Raw genomic sequence first — 22,378 nt, 5'->3', positions numbered from 1 at the left:
AGGAAGCTCCAACAAATAAGAATGCAATAACACTGACATTACAAACATCCTGGTTTCATGGTGATGATTCTCCCTGTTTTATTATGAGCTGTAGAAGGTTTAAGACAGATAGATCATAATCAGATGGTGATGCAGATGGGCCACAGATTATTTATATCAGGATAATTGGGCCAGTATTACTTGGGACACACCTCTGCAGTAACAACCTGTAAAAGGGGGAAACTCTCTAAAAAGGTGGACCAACAATGGGAATTTATCTAATTATCTATTTTTTGGTAAGAACCTCCTGGTCTTTTACCATATCTTTACCTAAAGTACAGATCCAAATAAATACAGCTCACTATCAAAACAGGGTTTATAAAATTTCCAAAAAGCTTCCTCTATTGGCTTTAAATCTGTTCTGTTATAATAGGTGAAATTTAACAATACATAAAGTGCAACATGATTAGTTTCTTTCAATACAACCCACTACACTTCCTATGGTTATAGAACCAATAGATTTCATTTCAACCTTCTCTGGTGCATACAGCTTCAGGAGGTATTTTTTACATAGCCCCTTAGTTTACTTGAGGGCATTTCCACATTGAACCTCTGTGGCAGCTGTCCCAAGCTTTCATCTGTCCTTCAGCACATGGACATAAAACCTGGAAACTGCCAGTATGCAACTCCCAATCATTGATAGCTCCTTGCATCAAAAGACAAGCAAATGTCAAGTAGAGCAAAGAATGATTTCCATTAAGTTTGCTGGATCTTCCAGCAGCAGTTGATATTTCTGTTGGTGCGTGTCCCTGAGAGAGCCCTAGAGTTCTGTGGTACAGTGTTGCTTGGAATTAAGCACTGCATCATCTTCAGGAAGTGTTTCACAAAAACATGTTCCCAGATGGAGGTAGCCTACAGGCTCCTACCCAACGCAACTGCCTTGAGGTTGGTGAGTCTCTGAGCATACAGGAAGAATCTGATGGGGAAACTGTATAATTGCACTTTAATAATTGTTTGGGGATCTCAACTTTCCCCAGTTTGCAAATAGTAGCCTGTTGATTGTCCAACCGTCCGTAATGGTCAAAATTGTCCATTAATTCAGCAAAGGCATTAACCACATAATTTTTTGAAAACTCTTTTGTCCAATTTTGAAAACAAATGTCTTTTATTAAAAGAAACCTGACACAATTTTATTGACTATTACCCAGAAATCCAAATTAACTCATTTTTTAAAAAAAACTCTGTAAAATCAGTTTCCAAAGTTAAGTCCTTTTTTTTTGTTTTTTTTATTTTCAGGTACGATACATGCAACGCGTCAGAAGAAGACAGAAGCCAGTGCAGCATCGTATGCGGCGTGTAAACCGTACCAGCTCGAGAAGGTCTGGCTACGCATTTGCCCATCAAGAGGGCTTTGGTGAGCTCATTACCTCAGGAAGGAACATGCGCTTCAGTAAACCATCGACGGTGACAACTGGGAAGTCAATGCCGAGCAGCACCAGCTGGATTGAAACTTTACGAAAGAAAACAACAGACACAGTAAATAGCTTTGGCAGTGACAGAAATATAAAACAGTAAAGCAGCAGTCATTTGGAAGGAAGGATGCTTTACTTTGTTTCAAACTTGGCCATAGTTTGTACTGTGCTGCATGTCTGCAAAGCTCCAATCACTATTGGCTGAAGAGTCACCAAGGAATGAACTCTTGTTTCAGAGCTGTTGTGTGCCAAGTTTGTCATGCAATGTTGGATAAACATGGTGGACTCTTCGTTGCCAAGTATTAGCAAGAAAGAGTTCTAACTTGCAATTTGTGTAAGCTTGACAAAAATGTCAGCTCAATTGAAATTGAGCATTTTGAGGCACTTGTCAGTATATCAGCTGACATCCCTGTTACAAAGCAAATTTTTATTCTAAGCTGTAAATATTTTTTAGCTTTTGAAAACATTTTTGTAATGCAAGAGAGCAACAGTTGCATTATGAAATGCTGCTCAACATAAATGGACCTATATAAATAAGATTATGGAAGATTGGCAAAGCAACTGTACATAATATAATTCAATTCATTCACTAGAGGGACCCAACTATATTCTATTCTGTCTAAGAATGTTACTCTGTGGTCCTGTAGCTATAACCTCATTTGAGGAAATTAGTGCCTTTGAGTTTTCCTCACATGAGGAAACAACTTTATTTGAATGTATGTATGGTTTTGAAAACTACACGTTGCATTTACAAACTCTTTCTGCTTTAATGGCTCAGTTTAACTTCACTTTCTGATTGTATTTCTGCACTGAAATGCAACAGCTAACCTTATCAAAATTGTTACATTTGCAACATGTTTTCTACAAGATATTTGCTCTTCGTGCAGTTACTCTTTATATATCAATGTATTCGCACTATTTTTCCAAGAGAGAACATCAAGCAGGCAAAGTCTGTTTTAAGACTTTGTGGACATAGTAAACACATCATTTGGTTTCAGTCTTGTTCAAATGTGTCTTTAGTACAGATTATTAGCAACCTCTATCTCCCAGCAATGTTTCACTGTTTGGCTCTTCAGAGAGTCGGTTATGTACTTTGCTGTACATGACTTAGTTGCTTCATTTTCTCCAATATAGTGTCAACAACACTTCAAAAGTATTTCATCAGTTGTGACAATCTGTCTTGATATCATATTAGGCACTATGTGAATGCAGTTATTTCTTTCTATAGGAGGAGCCCATTACCATTTTGGTAATTTAATTTCCGACATTAGTATTGAACTTCAGCAAACATCGTTAAACTATCTCTTGTCTTTATTATTACTGATTATTTACATTTGTTGTGTTAAAACTGGTCCATGTCTCTAGAATCCAACAGTACTGTACCTGTACTCTTGTGGATTAAGTGAAGGCAGACACACAGTACAATGCAGCTGTGCATTTTCAGTGGACAAGGTAATAAACAAGAAGACTTCACTTCACCTCTCCCATTTTCATAAAACAGAATATCTGACCTCTGATGCATTGCCCAACCCCCAACTCAACAGCAGTGGATTATTTCTCACTCAGCATTTGCAACCTTCTCTCTGCCTTACTGACATCAAAATGGTCCCTTGAGGCCATCCACAGGGAGTGTCAATCTGACCTTTCAGTGCCATTCCCAGAGATCAGACAATTGCTACCCTATTGAAAACGGCTTCAGACTTTTCTCTAACTAAGGATGAATTATCATTTCTCATTAACCCAATCACAGATGTGGCCTTCCATTGACACCCGACCCCAGTCACATTCAAACACTTGAACAAATAAGACATTGCCAGGAATTACAAAATGCTTCATTATGCTCTGTCCCCTCTCCTCTGCCATTGTGCTCTTTTTTATTCCTTCTCCTCCTGCACCCTCATTTTTTCCCTTTTCCTTCTTTCACCTCTGATCTACTTCCAGTTGTCGATTCCCTTCTAATCTTAATTGAATGAGTACTGATCCTACTCGTGATCTCACAAAATGTTGACCATTGCACTTGAGGTCCACATTCCATCTGAAGTGGAGTATTGCCCTCAGTCAGTGTCCAAACTGTATCTCCTGCTATTTTTCTTATCTATTGTGCACCCTCATCTGCTCATCATTATAGTTATGTACTGGATTACTGATCTAGAGGTCTGGACTAATGATTTGGAGACAAGTTCAAATCCCACCATGGCACTAGGGAATTTAAATTCAGTTAATAAATAAAGCTGGAATAAAATATGTCAGTGTTAGTATTAGTGGCCATGAAAGTTATCAGATTGTCATTCTTTTTTAAGCTCAATAAATGTCCTCGAGGGAATAAAATCTGCTCTCCTGATTGGTTCTGGCTTATATGTGACTCCTGGCCAACAGAAATGTGGTTGACTTTAACTGTGATCTGTAGTGGCCCAGCAAGTTATTTATTTGTATTTAAGAGATATTGTCTGCAGCGGCCAAGAAAGTTATTTATTTGTCTTTGATAGAGTGCCTCACCATTGCCTTCTCTAGGGCAGTTAGGGTTGGGCAATAGATGCTGGCCTTGCCAATGAGGCACACATCCTGAAACATCCTGTCTGACAGACGCGATGAGCGTAATTCTCCACTGGCCAGAGACATAGTGAAGGTGAAATAGTTGGGCAAGTTTGCCCTGGAGAGAAACGCACACCCTTTATGGCGACTCACTTACTAAGTTTTGGGTGAGAAGGCCCACACACAATCTTCTCAACTTGCCACCAATTAAGGCCCATAAGTTGTCAATTAATTGCCATTTAATCTCACCACCGGCATGATTACCTGCCTTTCTGACAAGCAAGAAAGGTGACTAATTTCCACTCTGGGAAACCATAGTAACCTACGTGCCAGGTTTGTAAGGGCAGGGGAAGCTTTCTTCTGTTGCCCCATGTGGGGAGTTTTGTTGGGATACATGAATGGGGATGGGTAAAGGATGGCAGCTGAGAGCCACCCATGACCTTGCCTCCAATCTCCCGTTCCCTGTGCTCTCCATCTTGTGAGTTACTTAGGCCAGGAGGCTTTAGAACCTAAAAGATACTGGTGTCCTGGATACTAGTGTTGAGCCTCTGTTAGACCAAGAAACCTACCCACGCTTACCTGTGAGCATTTTGTGACCTGATTAAGGGTGACACAGTGACTGAGTGGTTAGCATTGCTGCCTCACAGCGTTAGGGACCCGGGGTCAATTCCAGTCTCAAGTGACTGTTTGTGTGGGGTTTGCACAATCTCCCTGTGTCTGCGTAGGTTTCCTCTGCGTACTCCGGTTTCTCCCACAGTCCAAAGGTGTGCAGGATAGGTCAATTGGCCATGCTAAATTGCCAGGGATGTGTGCACTAGGTGGGTTAGCTGCAGTAAATGCAGAAGTCTGGGAATAAATTAAAGAGCTGGGCCTGGGTGGGTTGCTGTTTGGAGGGTCAGTGTAGACTTGATGGGCTGATTGGCCTCTTTCCACGTTGTAGTGATTCCATGATTGGCAGATGAATAGATGATGGTGGGGGTGCATGTAACAGACAACCAAAAATTTGGAGACTTCTGCCTGAAACTTAAAAGTTCTTGCTAGAGTTGTTTTACCTGTGTCACAGGTACAATGTTAGTAAATATCTAAGAAAGAAAAATGCCTTTCAAAACTGATTATGTAGAAAAGAAATTTACCCCTCTGAGTCCAAGACCAAAACATTGAGTTCTTGCTGAAGAGTGGAGCTGTTATGGGAACAAACAGGAGTGGGCCATTCGGCCCGTGAAGCCCATGCTGCCATTCAACAAGATCATGACATCTGCATTAGGCCTCAACTCTTCATTCATTCCAGCTCCTCAAGCCCTCAGCTTCCTGATATTTCAAAAAAATCTAGCTGCCTGCTCTTTAAAGACTTGCAGTGATCTAATCTCTCCAACTCTCCAGAGTAGAGAATTCTAGCTATTCATTAACGTGTGGGAGAAAAAAATTCTTTCTTGTCCCAATTTTAAATGAGTGCCCCTTATTCTATAAGTAGTCCTCATGGCTTGAAATTCACCCCATTAGTGGAAACATTTTCTTAATATTTACCCTGTTAAGCCCCCTCGAATTTTGTATGTTTCAATAAGATCAGCCCTCATTCTTGTAAACCAGAATGAATAAAGCCTGAGACTGATTAGCCATTCTTGACAGCCTTTCATCCCAGGAATCATTGTAGTGAATCTGTTTTGAATTGCCTCTAATGCTAGCATGTCCTTTCTTAAACGTAGGGACTAAAATTGTACAATGTACTCTAGATGTAGCCTCACCAACGCACAGTATAGTTGTAACAAGATATCCTCATTTTAATGCTATGCCATCTTCCAACACACTAGCAATAAAGGCCAAAATTTAATTTGCCATTCAAATTACTTGCTTCACCTGCTTGCTAACTTAGTGTTTCACGCACAAGAACATGCAGATCTCTCTGCAGTTCACGTTTTTGGAGTCTCCAGTTAAATAATTAACAGCCATTGATTCCTATCAAAGTGCATTACCTCACACATTCCTACATTAAACTCTATCTGCTAAGCTTTGTCCACTTGCTCAGTCTATCCATATGCCCTTGCAGATTCTCATGTCCTCACCACATGCCCTGCCACCTATTTTTGTATCATAAGCAAATTTACACTCTGCCCCTCCTCTCAAGTCATTAATTCAGATGAGAAATAATTGAGGCCCCTGGACTGATCCTTAGTTATGTCTTTCCAACCTGAAAAAGACTCATTAATCCTAATTCTATATTCTGTGCTAACAATCCCTAATCCATGCTAATATATTGCCCTCAATACTGTGAGTTCCTGCACTGTGCAAAAACTTTTCCTGTGCCACCTTATTAAATGCCTTGGAAATTCTAAATTCACTATATCTACCAGTTCCCCTTCATCAACTCTGCTTGTTATCGCCTTGAAGAACTCAAGCAGATTTGTCAAACTTAATTTCCCTTTCACAGAGCCATTTTGACTCCGATTGCATTAGGCTATGTCCTGCTATTTTTTTGTTTAATTATAGATTCAAACATTATCTCATTAACAGATGTGAGGCTAAGTGGTCTATAATTTCTTGTTTTCAGTGTCCTTTCTTGAATAGGGTCACATTAATGTTTTTTCCAACTGGAATCCATCCAGAATCTATTGAGTTCAGGAATGTTTTGACAAATTCCTCCACTATCTCTGTAGCCACTTCCTTTAAATTCCTTGAATACAGGTCATCAGATCCTGGTGATTGTCTTCCTTTGTGTTAATTTTCCAAATCAAGAAGTTTATGTTTGGTAAGCCTAAATGCTTCAATTTTTCTGTCATTCCTTTAAACCAATATTTCGTTACATATCTCCAATTATCTTATTTTCATGTTTGTCAATTTTGTGGGTCTTTTAGGGAATCTAAGCTACTTTCAAATATCCCAAGTTTTTATAAAATTTACTGATACTTGGCATTGAATTCCCTCATAATTGTCCTGAAACAGACAAAGTTTGGGAAACATCCTTTATATGATAAGAAGTCAACGTCTGCTGAATGGGAAACCATATGTGTATATATATGGAGAGAGGATTCCCAGATGGAAATTAGGTGCACAGATAAAATATACAAAACATTAAATGTATCAGATGTGTGATAGTGAGAATTCCCTGTTGAGAGCCACCTCTCCTGCTCTTGTTTCTGACCCCTGTGGCTTCTCTTTGTGGCCCCCAGCCCAAAAACGCAATTGATTGAGACTTGCTCCCGAGGATGTTGGGTGTCCTCCCATCAGTAGCTATGGCCTACGTAGGAGCTTTACCAAGTGTGACAGCTGCCAGCCTCTGATTGAACAGCCTGACCGGAGGAAGCTATGGTGGGCCACGATCTAAACAGACAGGGGTCTGACCACCTTCCTGGCAAGCATGGGAGATTAGCAATGAAAATGGATATTCCTGGTCTTGGTGTCGCTTTTCATTTCCTTTTTCTCGATTTCTAAGTTGTGAACATTAGTGTTTGATACCTTGAGTCACTGTTGCACTTAGAGCCTTTTGTCATTCTGCTTCAGCCAGTTTAACAACCTTTTCGAGTCAATGGTTCCATTTCATTTTGTGTTCCTTGAAGCAAATGAAATTACTTTTCCAGTAAGTGTTGCCCATGACCTTTGGTCTGGCACATACGATCTCAAAGCCTGTGAGAATGGCCTCTTTTTTTGCAGGAACATGAAGCATCGACTTCAGATACTGAAAGAATATCTTCAATTTCCAACAGAGCCACCCTACTCAATTAGAAAACTATAGCAAGCATTCAGAATGGTGTTAGAAATGCAATAAGTTTGTCATGTTTACAACTGTTTTATAGTTCAGGATGAAATGGAGGAATGAAAGGAGTGATGTGACTTGTGCTGAATTCTGTTGGCAGAAAATATAGATGGCTATTTTTTAACCATTAAAAAAGGAGGGCAGGTTGTTTTACTGGGAAGCAGGTGCGAGATATCCATACTTGTAGCAAATAGAAGAAGCATGCCCATTGCTTGGTTAGTTGAAGTAGTTTGAGCTTGGTGCTAATAATGCCAAGGGTTCAATCCCTATACTGTTCAAACCTGTAGCTTGCAATTGAGACGTTTAATGCTTCACAGGCCGTCAGTGGTAGCGTCCCTACACCTGGATTGAGCGGCCAGGGTTCAAGACTGAACTCCTGTACACGTGTGTAATAACATCTCTGAACAGATTGTTTAGAAAAGTAAGTTAATTTTTTTTAAGAGGTGGAAGATACGTGAATGGTAGCAGTGGATAGATGGTTAATTTCATTGAGGATATCAGTTTGTAAATTATTATACTTTATGCTGGTTTATTTAATTCTGAGGGAATAGATTTGGGAGTCTAAAGGTTATCTAATTAGCATTTTACCTGGGTTCAAAGGCCCATGTGATTCAAATTGCAACAAACATGGGTTTTGAGAGAGGAAGTTTGCACTTGATGGCATTTTAAGATTGAATTATAAGATTCTCAAAAAGGGTATCCCTGAATTTCACGGACTGATCAGTACACCAGGATATGAGAGAGAGGAGGAGCAGATAGAGGCAGTAAGTGTCTATTGTTTACTCGGTAGATGTGTGATGGGAGTTTCACATAGATTAAAATAACCAAATGTTTAATTATTTAATTTTTTTAAATATAGTATATTTTGAACTGGAGAAAGTTCTTCATGGAGAACCTGTCATTGCTAATGATAATTATTGGATTGAAGGTTATCAGACTAGACAACAAAATAAACAAAAGCAAACCCGCAGAAGCTAAGAATCACTTTGGACTAGTTCCAAGACAATTGAATGTTTAATTATGGAATACTGTAAAATATACCATGAAGTGGCCTTTCAGGTGTGTTGAAAGGAAAGGGGGAAAGTTCAGTTCCATGGTTTAGGCATAAGTTGCACACTGAAACAGTGTTTCATCAATGTTAGAGATAATAGGAACTGCAGATGCTGGAGAATTCCAAGATAATAAAATGTGAGGCTGGATGAACACAGCAGGCCAAGCAGCATCTCAGGAGCACAAAAGCTGACGTTTCGGGCCTAGACCCTTCATCAGAGAGGGGGATGGGGAGAGGGAGCCGGAATAAATAGGGAGAGAGGGGGAGGCGGACCGAAGATGTTACTTCTGTTTGGCTTGTTACACCAAATGTTTTCAAATGTGGACACTCATTATGTAATGCTTTTAGCTACTGGAAATGTCTGTTTGCTTATAAAATTATCGGCCTCTATCATAGCAATGGCAAGGAATATGCCAAATTTCTGTTGCTGGAATATTCACCAAGAAACAAAAACAAGCTTTTGATTTTCATAATTCTCATACAAGAGATTTGGGTTTGACCAGTGTTGACAATAGATGTCAATATGGCAATCTTTTCATACAGCAACGAATAAGAAACAAACTGGATAATTTGATTTGATGTTATTGGTTGAGGGATAAATGCTGAATAGGCCACCAAAGAACTCCCTCCTGTTTTCAGAACAGTGTCAGGCATTGTTAACATCTATCTGCAAGCACAGATAAGACCTTGATTCAATAAGTCATATTAAAATCAGTCTCCTAAATTGCAGCCTTCCTTCAGTTTTATAATCAATTATTAACCTAAATGATGTCCTTAAATGAAGCTTGAAGCCACAATGTTCTGATTGCCACTGAATCAAGACTGATATCTATTCATGTAAACATATTTATGTTTTCTATCCCACTGTATCTCCTATTAGTTTCCATTCATTTATAATATGGCTGCATTAAATCAGATTTGGCTGCAATTGCAAATTGGCTTACAAAAAATGCAGGAATGTCGCATTCATGCAGATAAGTAAATAATTATCCGAAATGGAATAACAGCATCTTTTCAGCTCCCATCTGTCTAGCTTCAAACTTATTTTAATAAGAAGAGAGAAAAGTCTTCCTTCTCTTACAAAAAGTTAAGGGCTCAAAACTGTATCAATTTTTCATGTTCTGCACCTCACATTTCTTTATAACTATCTTCTGAAAGCACAGTAATTAGCATTAATTTCACAAAATTTTACTTGTCACTCATCTGTCATCAAGCACAAACTATTATTGTATTTAAATATTCCATGTATAGAAATAATTCATATAAGTCAAACGTTCATTGTTCAAATAATATCAAGATTGTTACTCAGTAAAATATGAGAGTCTATATACTAATTTATAAAAAGATTTTTTTATTTTCAATATTTAGGTAGATTGTCTTTCCTTTTGTGGCATATATCATAAATACACTTCTTAAAATCAGAAATATAGCTAATCAAGAAGCATAATTTTAACTTCTATTATGAAAATCCAAACTTCTACAAAATATTAGATCTTAATTAAAGGAAATGGTTAAAAATAATCTCTGTGCAATAATAAAGTGTACATTGTATAGAAATGCATGGATACCAAAGAGTTTTAGCTCTTTATTTGTAAAGTGCAGAAAATGTGTTTACATCTGTAATGTATAATTCTAACATTATACATTTGTTTATTGGAAAAATATGAAGCATCAGTGCAGTTTATATATTTTTATCACCGCTTGTGTCTTCTGCTGTAATTTGACTATTTGAAGCTAACTGAATATGAAAGAAATTACATTTTTGCATGTCTAAATCTGGTTTTGTGTTTTTGAGTATAAAACAAATCTTCAATACTACAACATATTTGAAATCTCATCATAGTTGCCACCTCCATCCCCATCTTTGTTTCTTTTCCATCTGAGCAAATTCAATAATAAGTTTGAAAAGGGAATTGGGTACCAATTTGAAAAGTAAATTATGCAGGTCTTTTGGAAAAAAGCAAAAGAATGGGACTAAATAGGATAGCTCTTACAAGGAGCAGGTGCAAGAACAATGGGTCGAATGGCCTTTTTCTGTGCCGTTAACATTCTGTGATTTGTGACAAATTATTTTGAAGGTATTCACCACAGTCACTTCAACCCACTGAATCATCAATTTAACACCAGCAGAGACCGTCGTTCAAAGTGCTTACTTTTGATGATATCTTTGTGGCCAAATGCTTTGTGAAGTTAATGTTTGTGAAATAAAGTTTAACTTTTCCTTATTTGCTATTTTGGAACTCCGTTAAATATCAAAGCTACAGTGGAAAACAGAGAGATGGGAAATGACTATTTACCCTAGCAAATTTCATCATCTTATCATAGCACCCATATGTACTTTGCACTTGACAGCACAGAGTACAGTCAGTTCAGAGGAAGACAGGTTGGCATGGGTAAGGAGTGGGGGTTCAGAGAAACTGAGGCAACCAGTGTCACGTCGACAGTACTTGATGAACAAGCTGAGTGCAAGTAAAGAGCCAAAGGGAGAGGTCCAGGTGGAGGGAGGGTATTGGGGGTGGGTGAAGGAGTCTATGAGACAGGGAGAGGACTTTTGTCCAAAGAAATGGGCAAGAGGGTGAAGGTGATGGAAGAAAAGTTTAACATAATTTCATACCCGAAATTCATTAAAGTGGGGACGCAGAGGGATAAAACTGAGATGTTTGCTAAGTACAAACCATTCAGCATCAGACAGCAGAAAGTCAGAAGGGATAGTGAATAGATAACAGAAGATGTGTTGGGAGAGGGGGTTGAGTCCGAGGGAAGGGGAAGGAAGGAAGACTCCAGTGGGTTGTGGATATCTCTACTTATTCATTGCTCACGATGTGGTCTCCTCTACATTGGGGAAATGAAGTATGGATTGGGTGACTGTTTTACAGAACACCTATGTTCTGTCTGCTAAAATGACCCTGATCTTCAGGTTGCCTACCACTTTAACACAACACCATATTCCCTGGCCAACATCTCTGTCTCAGGCTTGTTGCAATCCCACAGCGAAGCTCAGCACAAGCTGAAAGGACAGCATCTCATTTTTCACTGGGAACTCTGCAACCTTCAGGACTCAGTATCGTGTTCAACATTACAGAATGTTAAAAAGAGGGTTAGTCACGAACCCAGCTGTTCCAAGCACGATGGCTTAAAATTGCTGTTGTGGCTTATGTTTTTATTCACTTCTCATGGACAAAATTCACTGGGATTTTTCTCCCAGGGAATCGATAGCTGCTAATTGAGAATTCAGAATAAGTAGCTATTGATTCCCCCAGGGTGATCTTTACCCAATCCTGGGTCTGTCCAACTTTTTTTTCCTCTCTCTGGGCTCAATCTCCATCTATCATTTACTCTAACCCCTTCCCCCCACCCCATCCTCTGCATAAATACCAATGTTTTCCCAGCTACCATCAGCCCTGAAGATGTGTTACTAGACCCAAAAGATTATCTCTGATTTCTCTACACAGGTGCTGGCAGAGCTACTGAGTTTTTCCAGTAATTTCTGTTTTTGATATACAGCAGGATCTTAGGATGCAAATCCATAGCTCCCTGAAAGTGACAACACAAGTGAATGGGGTAGTCAAGGAGGCATACAGCACACTTGTCTTCATCGATCAGGGCTTTGAGTAGAAAAGTTGCCATGACTTGTTGCAGTGGTGTAAAACTTTAGTTAGCTACATTTGGAGTGCTCTGTGCAGTTCTCATTCACCACATTATAGAAGGGTGTGGAGGCTTCAGAGAGAGACAGCAAAAGAGGTTGACCAGGATGTTGTCTAGATTAAACTGTACCAGCAATAAAGAGATGTTGGACAAACTTGTATCAGAGATAATGGGAACTGCAGATGCTGGAGAATCCAAGACAACAAAATGTGAGGCTGGATGAACACAGCAGGCCAAGCAGCATCTCAAGAGCACAAAAGCTGACGTTTCGAGCCTAGACCCTTCATCAGAGAGGGGGATGGGGAGAGGGAACTGGAATAAATAGGGAGAGAGGGGGAGGCGGACCGAAGATGGAGAGTAAAGAGGATAGGTGGAGAGAGTATAGGTGGGGAGGTAGGGAGGGGATAGGTCAGTCCAGGGAAGACGGACAGGTCAAGGAGGTGGGATGAGGTTAGTAGGTAGATGCGGGTGCTTGGGGTGGGAGGAAGGGATGGGTGAGAGGAAGAACAGGTTAGGGAGGCAGAGACAGGTTGGACTGGTTTTGGGATGCAGTGGGTGGAGGGGAAGAGCTGGGCTGGTTGTGTGGTGCAGTGGGGGGAGGGGACGAACTGGGCTGGTATAGGGATGCAGTTGGGGAAGGGGAGATTTTGAAACTGGTGAAGTCCACATTGATACCATTAGGCTGCAGGGTTCCCAGGCGGAATATGAGTTGCTGTTCCTGCAACCTTCGGGTGGCATCATTGTGGCACTGCAGGAGGCCCATGATGGACATGTCATCAAGAGAATGGGAGGGGGAGTGGAAATGGTTTGCGACTGGGAGGTGCAGTAGTTTGTTGCGAACTGAGCGGAGGTGTTCTGCAAAGATAAAGTGGATAATCAGTATCTTTTCCCAGGATGGAAATGTCAAAAACAAGGGGCATAGGTTTAAGGTGAAAGAGGGAAAGTTTAAAAGGAGATATGTAGGGCAAGTTTCTTTATACACAGAGTGGTAGGTGCCTGGAACAAATTACCAGGAGAGAGGTGCAGATGCAGACTTGACAGCAACACTGAAGAGGCATTTAGACACACACAAGAACAGGCAAGGAATAGAGGGATATGGATCATTTGCAGGCAGATGAGATTAGTTTAGAATGGCATCATGGTTCCCTCAGATGCGGAGGGCCAAAAGGGCCTCTACTGTATTGTATTGTTCCAGGTTCTATACATTAATATGTACAGGGAATGTACTTTTTTAATTCACTGATATATCTTATATAATTACAGGCAGAACCCACAGTAGGGATTGGGGAGAAAAGAATGTTGCAAGCTGCCTATAATGGAAGAATATCGCTGACGAGTTGCTGAAGAAATCTGACTGGCAGCAGCTCAGAATTTCCTTTGATCTCGAGACTCACACAAAATTTGTCTCAAGTTAAAAAGTTCAAAATTTTATACAATACAAAGCAGCACCATTTTTAAAAAACAAGTTGTAATTAGCGAGTTTTGAGAAAATTTGTAGCTCAGGTTGAAGTTCTGGATGTGAGTTTGCTTGCTGAGCTGGAAGGTTAGTTTTCAGACGTTTCGTCACTTTTTTTTATTTGAAAAAATATACTTTATTCGTAAGATGTACAAAAAATAAAACATATTTATACACCTACCCAGTCATGCAAGCCGCTCCGGGTTACCCAAGGGGTACATACACCAACTAAAGGAAAAAAAACAAAGAAAAAAAAACAAAGAAAATACCCCGGCAGACGTCACCCCCGCACAGTCCCTGTTGGCCCCCTGACCAGTTGGGAAAGGCGCCAGCTGGGCCCAGTTACCAGATAGGGCCTTTTTTTCCTATTCTGGACAAGGGGTTTCATACGGTGGTCTTTCCCCACCGCGCCTTGGCGGCGGCTGCCCCAAGCTTTAGCGCGTCCCTCAGCACGTAGTCCTGGACCTTGGAGTGCGCCAGTCTGCAACACTCGGTCGGGGTCAATTCTTTCAGCTGGCAGACCAACAAGTTGCGGGCAGACCAAAAAGCGTCTTTCACCGCATTGATGGTCCTCCAGGCGCAGTTGATGTTGGTCTCAGTGTGCGTCTTGGAAAACAGCCTGTAGAGCACGGAGTCCCGCGTCACGGAGCTGCTCGGGACGAACCTCGACAAATACCACTGCATCCCCCTCCTGACCTCCTGCGATACGCACACTCCAGAAGGAGGTGATCAACAGTCTCGTCCCCCCCGCAGCCGCCTCGAGGGCAGCGTGCGGTGGCGCAGAGATTCCGGGCATGCATAAAGGATCTCACTGGCAGAGCCCCTCTCACCACCAGCCAAGCAATGTCCTTGTGCTTGTTTGAAAGTTCTGGAGATGAGGCATTCTGGCAAACGACTTTGGCAGTCTGTGTGGGGAACCACACGACGGGATCCACCCTCTCCTTTTCCCGAAGGGTCTCGAGGATACTACGTGCTGACCACTGCCTGACGGCCTTGTGGTCAAAGGTGTTTCCTTTCAAAAACTTCTCCACGACGGACAGGTGGTACAGGACGGTTCAACTACTTGGAGCGTTCCGCAGCAACGAGGCCAGGCCCATCCTTCGCAACACCGGGGACAGGTAGAACCTCAGTAAGTAGTGACACGTGGTGTTTGCGTACTGAGGATCTATGCACAGCTTGATGCAGCCGCACACAAAGGTAGCTGTCAGGGCGAGGGTGGCGTTCGGTACACCCTTTCCCCCATTTTCCAGGTCTTTGTACATGGTGTCCCTGCGGACCCGGTCCATCCTCGACCCCCAAATGAAGTGGAAGATGGCCCGGGTGACCGCAGCGGCGCAGGTCCAGGGAATAGGCCAGGCCTGCGCCACATACAACAGTATCGAAAGCCCCTCGCACCTGGCAACCAGGTTCTTACCCGCGATGGAGAGGGACTGGAGCGTCCACCTGCCCAGCTTCTGCTTCAGTTTGGTGATACGCTCCTCCCAAGTCTTAGTGCACGCCGCAGCTCCACCAAACCAAACACCCAGCACCTTCAGGTAGTCTGTCCTGACGGTGAAGGGGATGAAGGAGCAGTCGTCCCATTTCCCGAAGAACATGACCTCGCTCTTACCCCTCTTGACTTTGGCACCCGAGGCCAGTTCAAACTGGCCGCAGATGTCCAACAGCCTACTCACCGACCGACGATCGGTGCAGAAGACGGCAACGTCGTCCATGTACAGCGAGGTCTTGACCTGAAGGCCTCCGCTGCCTGGGATAGTCACGCCATTCAGGCTAACGTCCTTCCTGATGGATGCGGCGAAGGGCTCCACACAGCACACGACCAAGGCAGGAGAGAGCGGGCAGTCCTGCCTGACTCCAGATCTGGCGGGAAAACTGTCCGATTCCCACCCGTTGATCGAGACTGCGCTAACGATGTTGGTGTAGAGCAGCCGGATCCAATTGCGGATGCCCTCCCCGAACCCCAAATTTGGAGAGGACGTCCCTCATGTAAGCATGAGAGACCCTGTCGAAGGCCTTCCCCTGGTCCAGGCTGACAAGGCAGGTGACCACCCGCCTGTCCTGCACGTAGGCGATCGTATCCCTGATGAGCGCGAGGCTCTCAGCGATCTTCCTGCCCGGCACAGCACAGGTTTGGTCAGGGTGAATCACCGACTCCAGGACAGACCTGACCCGGTTGGCTATGACCTTGGCCAGGATTTTGTAGTCCACGTTCGATAGTGAAATGGGACGCCAATTCTTAATTTCTTCCCTCTCCCCCTTCCTCTTGTAAATGAGGGTGATGATGCCCTTCCTCATGGACTTGCACATTTCCCCTGCCCGAAGCGCACTATCATACACCTCCAGCAGATCCTGGCCAACCAAGTCCCACAGAGCGGAATACAGCTTGACCAGTAAGCCGTCGCTTCCGGGAGTCCTATTCCTCACCAAGGACTTGAGGGGTCTGGTCAACTCGTCCAGGGATATCGGCCGGTCCAGCCACTCCCTCGTGCCGTCGTCTAAGACCTCTGTGATAGACGACAGGAACGACTCGGAGGCCGTGCTGTCCGTGGGCTTCGTGTCGTACAGTCCGGCATAGAAGGATCTGCTGATCCTCAAAATGTCGGGCTGAGACGACGTCACCGAGCCGTCATCCTCCTTCAGCCGGCTAAGCATAGAGCTCTCTTTGTGCACCTTCTGAAAGAAGAAACGCGAGCACGTCTCATCCTGCTTCACGGAGCAGACCCTGGACCGGAAGATTATCCTGGAGGCCTCCGCGGCGAAGAGCGAGGCCTGCTGGCCCCTCACCTCGCGGAGGTTCTCCGTGACATCGACCCCCATCAACTGCAGAAGGAGCAGGTTCTGCACCCTTTTCTGGAGTCGCGACAGCTTTCCCCGCCTCTCTCTCGCCTTCCGAACACCCTTGAGGACTAAGAACCTCTTGATGTTCTCCTTCACCGTCTCCCACCAGTCGCCCGGAGACTCAAAGAGGGGTTTCACAGTTCTCCAACCGGCGTACTCCCTCTTAAGCTCCTCGACGTTGTCTGGGGTCAACAGAGTCGTGTTGAGCTTCCATGTCCCATTGCCGGCCGGCTGGTCGTCCTGTAAGTGACAGTCGGCCAGCAGGAGGCAATGGTCAGAGAAGAACACCGGCTCGACGCCGGTGGACCTGACCGAGAACGCCCGTGACACAAACAGGAAGTCTATCCTTGAGCAGATAGACCCGTCTGGCCGCGACCAGGTGTACCTCCGCTGCGCTCCGTCTGAAGGGGTGCTGAAGACGTCGAGCAGCTTGGCGTCCTTCACCGTGCCCATCAGAAATCTGGACGTGACGTCCAGTTGACTCCCCCCACCCGCTGTCCCCACGCCGGATCTTCCATCTGCATCAATGATGCAATTGAAGTCTCCGCCTAGGATGACCGGCCTGGACGTAGCCAGCAGGGATGGAAGCCACTGCAGGACAGCCAACCGCTCACTCCGTACCGCTGGGGCGTACACGTTGATCAGCCTCAGGGGAGCGTTCCTGTAGGCGACGTCAGCCACTAGGAGGCGCGCCCCCCACCACCTCCTGAACTTGAGAGATGGTGAAGTCGCGCCCCCGCAGCAGAATAGCCAGGCCCGAGGAGCGACTGTCATTACCCCCCGACCAGATCGAAGGCCCACAGGTCCAGGCGCCGGACCATTTCCCATACCTGCCGAGGTGCGGTATCCCGCACTCCTGCGGAAACAGGAGGTCCGCCTTGATGGTGGTCAGGTCGGCCAACGTGGATACACATCTTGCAGTGGACTTGACACTGCGCACATTAATGCTCGCATCTCGTACCCCCATTGTGGGCAGTGACCGCACTACCCTCCCCAAGTCCAAGGTCCAGCCCCTCCATCTGTCCCTTCATGCCCATTGCCCGGGCTAACTGCTGGATGCTCTCCGGGCTCAGGAAACCGTCCGTGCTGCCTTCCGGGTGGCATCCCCCCGTCGTGGGTGCGGAGGCAGGAGGGTCCGGCGCTGGGCCAGGCTGGGGACGTGCTATTTCCTCCTTCTCGCCTGGAAGTTCCGGAGGGCCCTCCAGTGCCCCAGCGGCACTTGACTGGGTGTCGGAAGGAGCCTCAGGACGCCTCCCGTCACATGGAAGCAGGGTGCTGCTTTCCTTCTCCCTCGAGATCTTTAACTTCTGCTTCGGGCGGGCCCTCTCCGAATCCCCCTCATCAGAGGAGCTCTTATAGCCCCCCTGTAGCTGCCTCTTCCCGCCTGATGGTTGCGGTTCCTGGGCCGGTCGACGCACCTTCCTCCTTGCTTTCCGGATTGTCGTCCACTCGCCTTGGTCGCCTGTCGCCGCCTCCATCAACTCCGGGTTGTCAGGGGGGGAGCGGAGCCTGCAGAGGCGCTTTGCTGGCCTCGGGCTCATCCTGCGGGGCTGGGCCCTCCTGCACGACCTGGCCCTCCTGCACATTAGTGGGGTCCTTGCTGGGTCCTGGTGTCTTCCTCTCCTCCGGGGGGGGCTGGCCCCGCATTGCCCCTGCCAGCGACCTGGGCGTAGGTGGTCCCCCGCTGCGGGCACGCCCTATAGAGGTGGCCCGCTTCCCCGCAAAGTTTGCAGCTTTTCTCTTGTGGGCAATCCTTTGCAAGGTGTCCCTCCTCCCTGCAGATGGTGGCTTTGCACTCGGCCGCCATGTGACCTTACCTACCACAGGCATGGCAGACTTTAGGTTGCCCTGCATAGGTCAGGTAGCCCTTGCTCCCGCCGATCGCGAAGCTGGACGGTGGGTGTACGACGTTCCCGTCCGCGCCCATCCTCAGCGTCACCTTGACCTGCCTCTTACTGGTCCAGATGCCAAAGGGGTCCATGATGTCAGTTAGGTCCCCTTCCACCTTCACGTACCCTCCAAGGAAGGTCAGGACATCAACTGCTGGCACATGCGGGTTGTACATGTGGACAGTCAACATACGGCTCCTCTGCGCTGGCATCACAAACAGCGGGACAGCGGTCAATACAGAGAGGGGGCCCTCACCTCCTTTCTCCTTGAAAACCTCCAGGAAGCGCTCGCAAAGCTTGGCACTCCTGAAGGTCACATCGTAAAAACCTCCTCCGGGGAAATCCTGCAGGCAGTAAATGTCCGCAGCAGCAAACCCGCAACAGTCCAACAGGACCCTCTTCACGAAGAAGGTGCGGTCCACAGGTGCACCTTCATTACGGAAACACGGATGGTGTTCCGGACCCCCTGACCTGGGGCACGAGCACTTGCTGCAGCCATCGTTGCAGGTTGGCTGCTCCCCTGAACCAGCATTAGGCCGAAGCCAGCATCAAGATCCACTGGTTGCAAGGGTGCACAGCCAACCCAACGTCTTCCTTTCAACTCCAACACAGCACTCTCCTCCTCTCGGTCCACAAGAGAGTGGGTCTTTATTTTGTTCCGGATATAAGCTGGTTCACTGAGCTTGAAGGTTTGTTCCAAGATGTTTCGTCACCTTTTTTTTTTATTTGAAAAAATATACTTTATTCATAGAATGTACAAAAAATAAAACATTTATACACCTACCCAGTCATGCAAGCCACTCCGGGTTACCCAGGGGGTACGTACACCAACTAAAGGGAAAAAAAAACAAAACAGAGAAAAAAAAAACAAAGCAAAGAAACCGCCCCGGCAGTCGTCACCCCGCACAGTCCCAGTTGGCCCCCTGACCAGTTGGGGAAGGCGCCAGCTGGGCCCAGTTACCAGATAGGATTCTTTTCCCTTTTCTGGACGAGGGGGCTCATACGGTGGTCTTTCCCCACCGCGCCTTGGCGGCGGCTGCCCCAAGCTTTAGCGCGTCCCTCAGCACGTAGCCCTGGACCTTGGAGTGCGCCAGTCTGCAACTCTCGGTCGGGGGCAGTTCTTTCAGCTGGCAGACCAGCAAGTTGCGGGCAGACCAAAGAGCGTCTTTCACCGCATTGATGGTCCTCCAGGCGCAGTTGACGTTGGTCTCGGTGTGCGTCCCCGGAAACAGCCCGTAGAGCACGGAGTCCCGCGTCACGGAGCTGCTCGGGACGAACCTCGACAAATACCACTGCATCCCCCTCCAGACCTCCTGCGCATAGGCACACTCCAGAAGGAGGTGATCAACAGTCTCGTCCCCCCCGCAGCCACCTCGAGGGCAGCGTGCGGTGATGCAGAGATTCCGGGCATGCATAAAGGATCTCACTGGCAGAGCCCCTCTCACCGCCAGCCAAGCAATGTCCTTGTGCTTGTTTGAAAGTTCTGGCGATGAGGCATTCTGCCAAACGACTTTGGCAGTCTGCATGGGGAACCACACGACGGGATCCACCCTCTCCTTTTCCCGAAGGGTCTCGAGGATACTATGTGCTGACCACTGCCTGACGGCCTTGTGGTCAAAGGTGTTTCCTTTCAAAAATTTCTCCACGAAGGACAGGTGGTACGGAACCGTCCAACTACTCGGAGCGTTCCGCGGCAACGAGGCCAGGCCCATCCTTCGCAACACCGGGGACAGGTAGAACCTCAGTAAGTAGTGACACTTGGTGTTTGCGTTCTGAGGATCTACGCACAGCTTGATGCAGCCACACACAAAGGTAGCCGTCAGGGCGAGGGTGGCGTTCGGTACGCCCTTTCCCCCATTTCCCAGGTCTTTGTACATGGTATCTCTGCGGACCCGGTCCATCCTCGACCCCCAAATGAAGTGGAAGATGGCCCGGGTGACCGCAGCGGCGCAGGTCCAGGTAATAGGCCAGGCCTGCGCCACATACAACAGTACCGAAAGCCCCTCGCACCTGACAACCAGGTTCTTACCTGCGATGGAGAGGGACCGGAGCGTCCACCTGCCCAGCTTCTGCTTAAATTTGGAGATACGCTCCTCCCAAGTCTTAGTGCATGCCCCAGCTCCACCAAACCAAACACCCAGCACCTTCAGGTAGTCTGTCCTGACGGTGAAGGGGATGAAGGAGCGGTCGTCCCAGTTCCCGAAGAACATGACCTCGCTCTTACCCCTATTGACTTTGGCACCCGAGGCCAGTTCAAACTGGCCGCAGATGTCCAACAGCCTACTCACCGACCGACGATCGGTGCAGAAGACGGCGACATCGTCCATGTACAGGGAGGTCTTGACCTGAAGGCCTCCGCTGCCTGGGATAGTCACGCCCTTCAGGCTCACGTCCTTCCTGATGGAGGCGGCGAAGGGCTCCACACAGCACACGAACAAGGCAGGAGAGAGCGGGCAGCCCTGCCTGACTCCAGATCTAACAGGAAAACTGTCTGATTCCCACCCGTTGATCGAGACTGCGCTAACGATGTTGGCGTAGAGCAGCCGGATCCAATTGCGGATGCCCTCCCCGAACCCCAATTTGGAGAGGACGTCCCTCATGTAAGCATGAGAGACCCTGTCGAAGGCCTTCTCCTGGTCCAGGCTGACGAGGCAGGTGTCCACCCGCCTGTCCTGTACGTAGGCGATCGTATCCCTGATGAGCGCGAGGCTCTCAGCGATCTTCCTGCCCGGCACAGCACAGGTTTGGTCAGGGTGAATCACCGACTCCAGGACAGACCTGACCCGGTTGGCAATGACCTTGGCCAGGATTTTGTAGTCCACGTTCAAAAGTGAAATGGGACGCCAATTCTTAATTTCTTCCCTCTCCCCATTCCTCTTGTAAATGAGGGTGATGATGCCATTCCTCATGGACTTGCACATTTCCCCTGCCCGAAGCGCACTATCGTACACCTCCAGCAGGTCCTGGCTGACCAGGCCCCACAGAGCAGAATACAGCTCGACCGGTAAGCCATCACTTCCGGGAGTCCTATTCCTCTGCAAGGACTTGAGGGCTCTGGCCAGCTCGTCCAGGGATATCGGCCGGTCCAGCCACTCCCTCGTGCCGTCATCTAAGACCTCCGTGATAGACGACAGGAACGACTCGGAGGCCGTGCTGTCCGTGGGCTTCGTGTCGTACAGTCCGGCATAGAAGGATCTGCTGATCCTCAAAACGTCGGGCCGAGACGACGTCACCGAGCCGTCGTCCTCCTTCAGCCGGCTAAGCACAGAGCTCTCTTTGTGCACCTTCTGAAAGAAGAAACGCGAGCACGTCTCGTCCTGCTCCACAGAGCGGACCCTGGACCGGAAGATTATCCTGGAGGCCTCCGCGGCGAAGAGCGAGGCTTGCTGGCCCCTCACCTCGCGGAGGTCCTCCGTGACATCGACCCCCATCAACTGCAGAAGGAGCAGGTTCTGCACCCTTTTCTGGAGTCGCGATAGCATTCCCCGCCTCTCTCTTGCCTTCTGAACACCCTTGAGGACAAAGAACCTCTTGATGTTCTCCTTCACCGTCTCCCACCAGTCGCCTGGAGACTCAAAGAGGGGTTTCACGGTCCTCCAACCGGTGTACTCCCTCTTAAGCTCCTCGACGTTCTCTGGGGTCAACAGAGTCGTGTTGAGCTTCCACGTCCCCTTGCCGGCCGGCTGGTCGTCCTGTAAGTGACAGTCGGCCAACAGGAGGCAGTGGTCAGAGAAGAACACCGGCTCGACACCAGTGGATCTGACCGAG

The 22,378-nt window shown here is 46.7% G+C and overlaps 1 protein-coding gene across 4 annotated transcripts in view; it reads left to right on the top strand.

Moving 5' to 3' along the window:
• The window catches only part of atp8b4 (ATPase phospholipid transporting 8B4), a 239,036-nt gene extending 228,029 nt beyond the window's left edge, over positions 1-11,007 (top strand). For all 4 annotated transcript variants that reach the window (XM_048562970.2, XM_048562969.2, XM_048562971.2 and 1 more), the window contains one exon: positions 1,276-11,007. In XM_048562970.2, the coding sequence (XP_048418927.1) occupies positions 1,276-1,554 (279 nt within the window). In that variant the 3' untranslated portion in view covers positions 1,555-11,007. The remainder of the gene's footprint in view (positions 1-1,275) is intronic.
• The last annotated feature ends 11,371 nt before the right edge of the window (positions 11,008-22,378 follow it).

Source organism: Stegostoma tigrinum, chromosome 33, assembly GCF_030684315.1.
Source record: "Stegostoma tigrinum isolate sSteTig4 chromosome 33, sSteTig4.hap1, whole genome shotgun sequence".
NCBI classification, from domain to species: domain Eukaryota; kingdom Metazoa; phylum Chordata; class Chondrichthyes; order Orectolobiformes; family Stegostomatidae; genus Stegostoma; species Stegostoma tigrinum.
This window is presented reverse-complemented; position numbering and strand designations above follow the sequence as displayed.